General features: G+C 47.3%; 2 protein-coding genes across 2 annotated transcripts; both read right to left on the bottom strand.

Annotated features, from left to right (window-relative positions):
• Positions 1-2,528: 2,528 nt before the first annotated feature.
• On the bottom strand, positions 2,529-3,665 carry LOC124688687 (probable pectate lyase 4). The gene has a single exon (XM_047222328.1). The coding sequence runs from the start codon at positions 3,663-3,665 to the stop codon at positions 2,529-2,531; it is 1,137 nt and encodes a 378-aa protein (XP_047078284.1).
• Positions 3,666-6,275: 2,610 nt separating this feature from the next.
• On the bottom strand, positions 6,276-6,939 carry LOC124688688 (transcription factor IBH1-like 1). Its single transcript, XM_047222329.1, has one exon. It carries the CDS (start codon positions 6,936-6,938, stop codon positions 6,429-6,431), a length of 510 nt encoding a protein of 169 aa, XP_047078285.1. The 5' UTR covers position 6,939; the 3' UTR covers positions 6,276-6,428.
• Between the last annotated feature and the right edge of the window lie 5,081 nt (positions 6,940-12,020).

Raw genomic sequence — 12,020 nt, 5'->3', positions numbered from 1 at the left:
GACAAAGAACTTCTCCTCTGCAATCACCTCCACTAGCATGCCGCCGATCCAAGTCACAAATCAACCAAGCCAATTCCTCATCACCGCCCAAACTCGAACCACCATTGCTCGTTCTCAGACCTCGGCTTTCATGACATTTTTCGCTAGCACCATGGAACGAGAATAAAACACCTTAAATAAGCCCACGCAGTTTACTAACCCACCGGATCTATTCCTAAGCCAAACTCCACACGATCTGCATGTAGCTACATGCAAGGAATCTACACGCATGCACCTCATCTAAACTAACTTGATGGATGGCACACACATGACACATCTTGTCCTCTAAGCTAGCATCTACATTGGACTTTTTTTTTTCGGCGGACATTGGACTTATTCTTAACAAAAACCAGTCCATCACAACTTTGTGTGTGCAGGCAGACGAGCTTCTGGCCGGTGACTCGATTACACATATAACTCAAAACAAAACAAAACAAATTATACTTGATCTAGTCATGTAGATCAAGCAATAATGTCAATATTAGTTCCAACACTTCTCCCCATTTCGAAAATTTTTAGTTCCAACACTGCTGAAGTTCATTAAGAGTAGGGGTGAAAACTCATAGCGGATAAACCAAATTATCAGAAATTCATATTTGGGAAACTGAAAATGGTGATGGTATTTTTCCGAATCCGGACGAACATGAAAGCAGACGAGGTAAATATCCGAGTTCGTTGTACAAATACAAAAAAAAGTGTGGTATTGGATGTTGAACAAAATGTGGATACGGAAATAGATATATTTGTATCCGAATAAAATTATGTTAGGCTATTTTAGTAATTATATCCCACTACGCAAATTATATTCCACTTGTAGAGTAATTATAATCTGTAAAATATTGTGTATTATAGAGTAATTATTATATCCCTCTTGTAGTATATAGATACATCTAAAGTTAGAGAAGTCTAAGACATCCTTTTATGGATAGAGCAAGTATTGAAGTGGTCAAATGTATTTTTTCAATGGTTCAATTAATGGTTAAACACTTAAACTTGAAAATATAGTGTATTATATCATTGTACAGTTGACTCGCTATAGGATATGAGTCTATTCCTTCATTACTTGTGCCTGAAATCTTAAAAGCGGGTGCGTGCCAGACGGACGTCCCGGGCACACGCACTAGACGACAGTTGTTGCGTCCGGATATCAAAGCAGAAATGGTAGGCTAGCTGATATTAGGTGTCATTTTTTATAAAGCTATAACTTTTAAACCGTGCGGTGAAATTACAATTCGTTTTCACTTCTGAAATCCCCACGACGAGAGCTTCGAAACTAGATCACATTTTCATATGTTTCGACGAAATTTTTTAACAAGCAATTTTGATGCGCGACAAAGCAACTTTATTGTGCAGCAAAACAATTTTGGTGTGGGACAAAGCAACTTTGGTACGAAAACCTCTTTTTACAGTGAACGGTACCTACAGCAGTGATGTCATCTGTGATGTCACCCATGTGCTAACTCAGTTCACTCATAAAATTATGAAACCAAACTGAAACTTAACTGAAACACGATATTTTTGTGAAACACATCGAAGTGACGTCAGCGGTGACGTCACTAGTTTCACTTTTTATCATAATGTTTCACAATGTTTTCCATGTATCAATTTAGTTTCATAAAAGTTTCACTCGTGTTTCAGTTAATTATTTTATATTAGATAAATGTTAAAAGCCTCACCAATCTCAAAGCACTAGGTGAATGGTAGATATAGCTCCTGTAGGTGAAGTTGCCTTTAAAAACGCTGGGTTCAACTTTGGTATGCAACGAACATGTACACTCTTTTGGTACACGAAAGCACAACTTTTGTGCCCGACAACAATTTTGATTTCCATCGGAGCAATTTCAATGTGTGACGAAGCAACTTAAGTGCCCTGCAGAGCAACATTGGTGCCTAGCATTGCTCGGTCGGGCGCCAAAGTTGCTCACCGCAAGAAATTCAAAAGTGAAAGCGGATCCTAATTTTGACATCTGGTGCAAAAGTTATATGATTTTGAACATTTGAAAAGGAAAATTAATGTGCATGATGTCATCGTAGTGCATGTACTATGATCACTGTATAGGTAACCATAAATGGCAGGCGTTCACACTGGTAAAGCTAACATGCTTGTTTTTTTAGCTGCCCGCTCGGATGCACTAACAGGCACGCGGCCGCCCGCTAGACGCGTCCTTACTTGTGACCCTTCTTGCATGTAAAAACATTGTATCCGCAATCCGCATCCATACTCATGCAACATTCGCCCAGCACTCGTATTCAACAATATTCGTATTTATATCCATATTCGTTTTAGAAACATGAAGACAAAAATGAGGAAGGCTCTATCAAATGACCCCCTTCCACCCCACCCCTAATTAAGAGACCCAAAGGATGGACAATGATACGGCAGAAGTAATCGAAGAACAACAAGCCGCAGTGCCAGCAAACACACAGATATATTGCAATATAAGAACAGTGTGCACGTACTGCCGCACGTCTTGCTTCTCTCCGTTCGTTCAGCAGGCGGACCTGGCGGAGCACCTCAGAGCACCAGCGTCCTTGGTCAGAGACCGCACCACGCTCGAGCTCGCTGCCGGGAACGCCTGATGCCTGTTGTAATTCGGCCGCACCCTGCTGCCCATCTGCTGGAAGAAGGCGCCGTTCTCGAACGAGTCCCCCACGGAGTGCCAATGCCACTCCTTCCCCGCGGCATCTCCGGCCGGCATCCTTCGCGTTACATTGGAGCTGTCCGGCGTGGAGGCGATGAACAGGTTGCCCTGGCTCTTGACGCTCGGCCCCATGCTCCCTCCGATGGCGTAGTCCCTCCACCCATCGTAAAAGTTGTTGACGACGTGTGCGTAGCCGTGCCTGATCCTCGGCATGCGCTGGTTGACGTTGGGGCCGAAGCGGTTGAACGCGACGGTGACCCGCATCCGGCGGTCGGTGAGCTGGCCGTCGTCGTGCCCCAGCAGCATGACCTTGTCGTGGTCGTGGAACCAGTTGTTGGAGACGGTCACGTCGGTGGACCCCAGCGTCACGTCCAGGAGGCCGTCCTCGCACCGGGACAGCGTGTTGTGGTCGATCCACACCTTGGAGCTCGTCACCAGCCGGATCGCGTCGCCATCTCCGACGTCGACGGTCTGCACGGCGCCGCCCGGGCGCAACACGCGCCCCGCGGGCTGCGCGCGGACGTCGTGCACCTGGAGCCCGTGGATGATCACGTTGTTCACCTCGTAGAGCACGATGCCGGCGCCTCCGGCGATATGCACGTCCGCGCCGCGGCCGTCGATGGCAGTGAAGCTCTTGACGAAGAGCGGCTGCGCCAGCCGGATGTGCATGTCCCGCTGGAAGGTGATCCAGACCTTCCCCGGCAGCACCGTCGCGCCGTACCGTAGCGTGCCGGGCCGGGGGCGCACGGGGTCGTCGCTTGGGTCGGTGACCGTGTACGGGGTCACTCCGGCGCCACGGTTCTGCCGCATCTTCCCCGCGAAGCCTACGGAGCAGACGGCGAGCCGCTGGCGGTTGGCTGCCCAGTTGCCTCGCCCACGCCAGCACCGGTCGATGACGTTCTCATGGTGGGGGTTCGCGGCGGCGACTTGGACGAGGAAGACGAGGAGGGCGACGGGGAGGATGAGTAATCCTTTGGGCGCCATGCTTGACATGTACTGCATATCTTCCGTGTCAATCTGTTGATGTGCTTTAACTCTTGAGAAGAGGAGGATCGAGAATGAGGTTCTTGTAGATTTTCTGCCGCCATTTTAAGGAGGACGACGGTTTCAGGGAGCAACAGACCTTTTGTTTAGTGTTGTTAATTAACGTGGTCTATGAATAGAACCCAGTTGTTTCATGTCTCCATTTACTTGCTTTAAAAGGACAGGCAGAAACGTCCCAAAAACCTCACGCTGAACTGCATTGAACTGCCCCACGTTAATTTCATGGCCAGCAACGCACGCGCCGGACATGCTTTGTTTCGGAGTGGGCAATCAAAAAAACGCCGGACATCATCCCCTTATGCCCAGTGAATCCAGTGATACAAGTATCCAACCACGGAACGGAAAGGTGATCTGCACATTGCTGACGGATGGACTTGTAAGTGTAAGCAGAACACAACATCAGGTGTACTACTTCAGCCCCCAGGTTACTGAATCCAGACGTACGCATGCTTCTGTATGTTATATTAGGTGTAGAGTAGGGAAATGAATGAGAGAGAATTGGTTTAAACATAATTGACCTGTTCTAATCCAAGTCTCCTCGCCCACTATATAAACCCCATAAGAGTCATTGCAATACAACATGAAACAACAACTATTAGGGTTCATCTATTTTAACTTGGTATCAGAGTGATTAGTCTCACAACATCGATCTCAGGGTCCACACTACTTCCGCATCGCATGCTACCTCTAAGGTGAGCAATCTTTTCTCCTCGAAGGTGCGATACGCGGTCAAAGACGGGATTGGTTCCATAGATTAGACTAGATCAAGTTCGAATTTCACCAATAAATACATTAGATCAAAATAGCCAAATAATATCCCTGATCTACCAGATCCCTCATCGTCCCGTGAAAATTAGCGCAAAATCACTTCTCACGGCGGTGCTCTGCGACACTCGATCCATGAAGCGACATGACAACTCCGGCAACGGGGTCAACATGGCGTGACACAACCCTGATCATGTGTGCAACAACGGATTGAGACAATATTATCGATCTGCAGGCAATATTTCACGCGAGCTTCAACTTGGAATTAATCTGCCATACGCCCTTGAGTTTGGACTCTGGGCACCATATTAGATTGCCAGGCGGAAAGACACGCCATTGGAGCGGGCGACTACACGATTAGTATTGCCACGCCCCACAACTTTAAGAAGAACGAGATTGGTAGCCAGTATGGAGTCGGAACAGCCAGGGGAGGGGGCAAACGTGTGCTCATTGGATACATGCCCACCTTCTATGTTGTCGATCGCATACCCCTCAAAGCATTGCAGGCCCATGCCCAGAGGGAATAGTCAAATCGGCCATTTCCAGCGAGCTGACCTCGCCGCGTGCATTTTGGATAGTGCAACATACGAGCCGCTGCAAACTACAGAGATGGCATGGCCTCTGGAGGTGCATCGAAAATGCTGCGGGGGAATTTCAGTCACCACCTGCCTAAAATCACCCCCCCCCCCCATTTAGCTCTATTGTCACCGTCGAATTTCAAATCCACCCCCCCCCCCCCATTCGATTGTTCCATCTTTCGAGATCCGTGACGATGGCGTGAGCTCCGGCTAGCCCCTATTTCGCCGCACTGGGAGGCCAAGGTCCATATCCTCGCGCGCTCGATTTTCTCTGCGATCGGCTAATTGGACTCGCCCGGTCGCTGCTCGTCCTCCAACGTGTGTGGTCGACGCCATGATTCTGTGGTGTCCCAGTCTGCCAGACATGATTGTCCTCGTCTAACATCCTATGGGTAATATGGATGAAATATGAAGAATCGGATATTACCCTCTCCATACCCAAGTTATAATGGGTATTGATGAATTCGTCCATACCGTCCCCAAATTACATGTTTATGGTTTTGTATATGGGTGTGGATAATGAATGGCAGGTTTGTCTAGAACTATAGAATCCAATTGTATACAGAAGAATAGATGCAGTTAGTTCTCTTCACGCTTATCTTTTATTCAGAATTGTAGACAGATGCTTGAATTGCAATCTGCACATTAGTTTTGTTTGCTACTTTGGTCATTTGAACATGTGGCTTTTGGACAATTAGTTGATGTAATGCATTATCAACTTATTTTCTTATGATTGTAAAGTTGCGATGGTTATTGAGACTAAAAGGAATACTCCTCTTCTGATCCGTAATAACCGCCAGAGCTTTAGTTTAATTTAGTTATTGGTTCTTTTTTTCCATCTGACAATTTTTTTGTGCATGGGCTAGCATGAAAAAAATTAGAAGTGTGTCCACCCTCCACCCTCAAATTTTGTCCGTCTGCCACTTCTCTTGCGTAGGTAATCTCATCGTCTCCCGATCTGATGTGCAAGCCTTTTTCCTGGATACTACGTGGCAACGCAATTTCTGATCCACCTGCCCAAATCTCCAAAAGAATTGTTCCAAAGCTAGGGAGGTTTAAAATTTTAGGAATGGATGTAATAGTGTGGGTGAGATGGATCTAAATTTAACACAAGTTGTTAGAAAGAGAGAGAAGGTGGGCTTATGTCCGTGCTCGAAAAGAGTTGCATTTCTCGCACACATACACAATGTTTTACTTGACATACTAAAATACATATCATTGATCCGTAGGATCTTCATAATCGTCCGTCTCACACTGTTGAATAACGATGGGAGATCAAAAGGTGCTTGATATGTTACAAGCTTTATCTCCACATGAACTCCGTACACACGCAATACAAGGTAAAGATGAGATCGATTTGCTAGGGTTTTGCAACCTGAAGAGCCCTCACGAGAAGCTGCATTACATCGACCTGAGCTCTGAGACACACGGCATAGTCCAAGGTTTCGCTCAGCAACGTGCACTCATCGTCGAGCTTCTCCACTCCCGGCACGATCCTTTTCAACACCGTCGTCCTCTTCCTCACGAAGGCCCTCGCGAGGACGCCGGTCGAGCCGCACGCCCTCGCCCTGACGGCCATCCTCGAGCGCCTCAGCCGGTGGCACCTCCTCAAGATCGTCTTGCCGGACGCCGACTTGGCGCTGGGAGTGAGATGCCGCCGGTTCCCAAGCTCCACCGCCGTCCTCATGGTTCGGCTCCAGCGCGTCGCGCCAGCGCCCCTCACGTTCACGAGTGCGGCATCCGCCGCGAGCCTGATCGCGTGCTTCGTCCCGTGGAATCCCATCTTCCTGGATGCCACTACGCCAGGCTTCTGGAGTTCCAGAAGCAGACTCTCGAGCAACGCTTGCTTGAATTGATTAGAGCCTTGCATTCCTGTAGACTAGAACAAAAAGTCTTACTCTTATCACGAACTTGGCATGCATGAACCGTATATATACTAGTGAGAGATGCAGAGATATTTGGCGCATGAGGTGGAGAGAAAGGGAAAGAATATACTCCATGATCGTGTGTCACAAAATCGAAGGTTTGCTTCTGTGAATTTTGGTCGGTTGTTGAGGGAGAAGGAGACGGTGCACATGCTTGCACATGGAGGCAAAGCGAGGCCCACATCCGTACGTGCACTTGCAGATGATCCCATGATCGTTTCGGCTTAACTTGAATACATATATCCATATTCATGTGAAGATATTGGTGAAGCAAAAATACAAGTGGTATTTATCTGTCTCTTCCTGATGGTGGCGACGCATGCATTGCAACTACATACAATGGACGCCGTTGGAAATTTCATGCATATGGGACCGAAAATCTAATCGAGATACTTCCTCCACATGCATGGCAATGTGGCATACTGCCATTGACGCTAACGTGTAGCTAGCAGATGTAAGTACACTTAATCAATGATCAGTCCATGCAAGAATCTCTACTGTGTGCATGAACCATGCTAAACATGTCTGTAAAGATCCCTCTTATATTATGAGTGCGCCGATTTAGTGGCATGCCCGCACGCCACTGTCCTTGCCTGTTGCCTCCTTGTTATGCCACTAATCAACTTAATTATGCTTGGATGCTTTCTCTGCTCATATATTTCATCTATTCGGAAACAAGTGACTAAGATTTATATATCTCAGCGTATTTTAACGCGTAGATACATCTATAACTAGATAAAGTTGAGTCACATATTTTCGGGCGGAGGTTGCTCTTGTTAGGTCTAAAACATTAGGGGTGGCACTAGATCGTGATAAGCAGCATATAGAACACCTAATTAACATAAGACAGAGAGTAGATAGATGATGCATTACGCATTGCCGGAGTTGCCATCGCCGCCTGCTCGTTGCAGGCGTGAAGCAGAGAGGTTGTGGGCGAGGTAGATGATCTGGAGATCCTCCTGATCCCCTCCGGTGTCCAGCGGCACTGCTGAAAGAGCAAAATCCATATCCCGTGTTTTGTGTGTTTGATGACAACACTTGAATGAATTTAACCGTGCACAAAGTTTGTCATTGATAGATTTGCAAGCGTACGGTGCCCTCGCTGAACACATTATGATCGGAGGACTGAAGCGTAGTTCTTAGATTTTCTGGTTTTGTGTGTGTGTCGCGAGGTGACATGGTTGGAGAGGTAAAGACGAAAAGTAGTTTCAGCCAAGGCGGTACTACCGGTACCAGGAGCGGTAGTACCGCTACCCTATTGGTACCGCCCTGCAGTACCGCTCTGGAGATTTGCACTGAAAATGCCTCACGGAACAAGGTGCGGTACCTTTGCGGTACCTTGAGCGGTAGTACCGCTTGAGAGCGGTAGTACCGCCCCCGTACCGCTTAAGTACCGTAAATTGAGTTACGGCAGTACCGTTGTGGTACCGCTTGGTATCCAGTAAGCTCTGGAGACCATTGCGATACCTCGAGCGGTACCGCAAGCGGTAGTACCGCTTTGTGTCCACGTGAAAAAGTTCTGTGGGGATTTCGAATCCAGAGCGGTAGTACCGCTTCCCAAAGCGGTAGTACCGCTTAGGCAGAAACTGCACATAACGGTTAGATTTGAGGAGGCCTATTTAAAGGGTCCTTCTTCCCCAGCTCGTTTTTAGCTCTTCTCTCTCTCTCCTCCATTATTGCTGAGCTCAAACTTAGTGGATCTCCCTACTTACCCAATCAATCTTGCTCATACTTTGAGGAGTGGTGGAGGAGACCCCGATCTATCGATCTACCAAGAGATTTTTCACCGATTCGTGCTAATCCTTAGTAGATCTTGTTGGTAGGGTTCCTATGGTGGGATCTTGGAAGAAGTGCTCCTATGGAGGCTAGATTGGAGTTGTGCTAGCCCCATAGGGTGTTGGGAGCCTCCTAGTGGTGTGGAGCTCGCCCCAACCTTGTGAAGGAACCACCGCCTTGACCGGTGCCTTAGTGGAGAAAAGGGAGCCCTTTGTGGAGCTCTCTTGAGGAAGAAGGTGAGGCCTTCCTTCGTGGTGTGGCCGTCTAGTCTCTTGTGTGAGACTAGCACCTCCTCAACGCAGACGTACTCCCTCTTGTGGGAGGAACTACGGGAAACAAATCCTCGCCTCGACTCCGCGCCCTCTGGTTGTCCCGTTCCTCATCTTTCTTATTTGTACTTGGTTCCTTTACTTGTTGTACTATCCTAGGATCATACTAGGAACATCACCACCACTAAAGCTATCACCTTTATCTTCCGTTGCACTAAAATTGAAAAATACTAAAAATTGCGTAGCGTCCATTCACCCCCCCTCTTGTTCGCTACGATCCATTCAATTGGTATCAGAGCAAGGTTTTCTTGCTCGGGCTTTACCGCCTAAGAAATGGCCGAACAAGAGATGGTTGCGAATGGGTCCCTTCCCGGTGAGCAATCACCTCCACCATCAATTGTCGATAGCACTCCGGCTACTTTGGTTGACCTCAAGAAATTGGAGTCATCCATTGTATCTCAAATGAAGGCTATGATGATGGAGTTGATTGCTCCCAAACCAAACCCCATTATAGATCCTAAGGCAAGTGTTGATGTCCCTCCACAACAATTCAACACCCTTACTCTTGTTAATTTTGTCGCGCAATCGACAAAGCCACCTCGAGAAGGGGAACTTGAGAACATTGGCACTTCATCAAAAGGGGAGGATGTACCACCGGTAGCGGGACAATTAGGGGGTTATCATATGATGCCACCACCAAGTGATTACGCCATAAATGTCCCAATACTCATGCCTCACATTTTGTCTCGTGGCTCACCACCTTTACTTGAATCGAATAGCTTTGAGAATTGGCAATTCTTGATGAAATCTCATGTGCGCAGCGCTTCTACCGAGCTTTGGCGCATCATTGAGGAAGGTTATTCACCAAGAGATCCAAAGAACTTGACAAGGAGAGAAGTGGTGGATGACCAACTCAACGCCACCGCCATCAACATGATCCACATGGCCGTCACGCCCAAGGACCGTGCTCATATCCGCTCACTCAAGACCGCCAAAGAAGCATGGGACAAGATCGACAAGCTCTTCCTTGGAAATGAGAGCATCCAAAGCTCTCGTTTCGATGAGGTGAACAACATGGCTGACAACTTCGTCATGAATGAAGGAGAGTCCCCCAAAGAAATGTATAGGCACCTCATCGCTCTTGCCGTACAAATGCAAGATCTTGGAGCAACGTTTGTGGATGATTCTTGGATCAAGCGAAAGTTCTACAATGCTCTCCTCCCTTATGAGGAAGTGAAGTTGACGGCCATCCGCCAAAACGCCTCGTTCCGTGCTATGACATCCGATGAAGTCCTTAGCGAGGTCATCGCTTTGGACATCTCCAAGAAGAACGCGGAAGATCTTGTTGCTCGCGCCAACAACACACGCAAGCCCAACCTTGCGTTGAAGATGAAAGAGCATGGAGCTAGTGAGAGCGATGAGGATCCCATTGAGCGGGGTCCGGATGATCTGAAGGCCAACTATCATGAACACATGGCACTTGCCGCCAAGGGTTTTTGGAGTGGGAACAAGACACGAAGCTCAAGGTTAAGAAGATACTCACCTCATGACTCGTCAAGATACACCTCCAAGAGTCCAAGGGAAGAGCAAAGGGGGAGAGCTTGCTACAATTGCGGCGACACAAGTCATTTTGTTGCGGATTGTATCTATGAGAGAAGGAAAGACAACGGTGGAAGGCTTGTCCGAAAGGACAAGTTCGAATCTCTCTCAAGAGGATTCTCCAAGTTCTCCTCCAACTCCGGTGACACCAAGGTCTCCTTCACCAAGAAGCCTAGAGCTTTCATTATCCGTGAAGAATACTCCTCCGATGAAGGTGAAGAACGCAAAGACAAGGGCTCGAACAAGGAGGAAGGGGAGGTGGCCACCATCGCCATCTCCACTCCTTCCATCTCCCTCTTAGACTCTTCAAATGAGAACCTCATCGCCAACAACTTCCATTGTCTCGTGGCAAAGGTATCATCGGAGGTTGTATCCCTTTCCGAGTCTACTTCTTCCTCTAATACTATTTCTATTGCGAGTTTGGATGCTCCTACCACTAACATGCTAGGAGATATCAAGACTCATGTTGAGGAAATCTTGACTCAACTTGATGCGGCTCAAGTCCGTATTGAGGGAAGAAGTGGGCTTGAGAAGAAGGCGGAAATGGAAGTTATCTCTCTCACTCAAGCTCATGAGGAAGAATTGTGCATGCGCATGTCTCTTGAAGCTAGTTCCATCATTCTCGAAGATTTCAACAATTCCGTCATCTCCCAACTCATCAAGGATCGAGACCATGCACTTGGTTGGGTGGATGAACTCAAGATGAAGAAGCGCTATCTTGAGGAAAGTCATGAATGGTTGCTTGAAGAAGTTGCAACTCTCACCAAGAACTTCAAATCATTGGAAAGTAGGTTCACACTTCTATCCGAGATGAAGAGGCATCCTCACGAAGAAGGACGCAAGAAGGAAGAAGATGAAGACCCCAATTCATGTTGTGACAAGCTTCTTGATGAAGTTTGCTTCTTGAGAAGACGTAACACAAGACTTGTGGAAATCAATTCACTCCAAGAGGAAGCTTTGGAAGAATACCGCCGCGCAAGCAAGGACTACATTTGTCGCAACCATGAAAACGACATTGCCACCTTAGAAAGACACAAGCGTGTGCTCATAAGAAGGAATTCTCTTCTAGAAGAAGCTTTGCTAGAACAATTCCGGGTGAATAAGGAGAAAGAGGTTCAAATATTTGATATCACTCAACCTCACCCGGATCATGAAGATGAAGTCAACCGTTTGAAGTCCAAAATTGAAAACCTCCAAATCCAATCCCAATATTTGGAGGGAGTCATTGAAGCTAGAGATGAAGCAAATGAAGGCTCTTGAAATGAAGGAGAAGTGGCTATTAAGCCAAAGAAGAAGAGAAGAAGAAGGATCAAGATCAAGAGGAACATCGTGGTAGGACCCATTGAAAAATGGGTTCCTATCTTCAAGGCTTGATCTATGATG

This window comes from Lolium rigidum, chromosome 2 (genome assembly GCF_022539505.1).
Source record: "Lolium rigidum isolate FL_2022 chromosome 2, APGP_CSIRO_Lrig_0.1, whole genome shotgun sequence".
Classification (NCBI taxonomy): domain Eukaryota; kingdom Viridiplantae; phylum Streptophyta; class Magnoliopsida; order Poales; family Poaceae; genus Lolium; species Lolium rigidum.
Note: the sequence above shows the minus strand (reverse complement) of the source record. Positions and strands in the feature narration are given on the sequence as shown.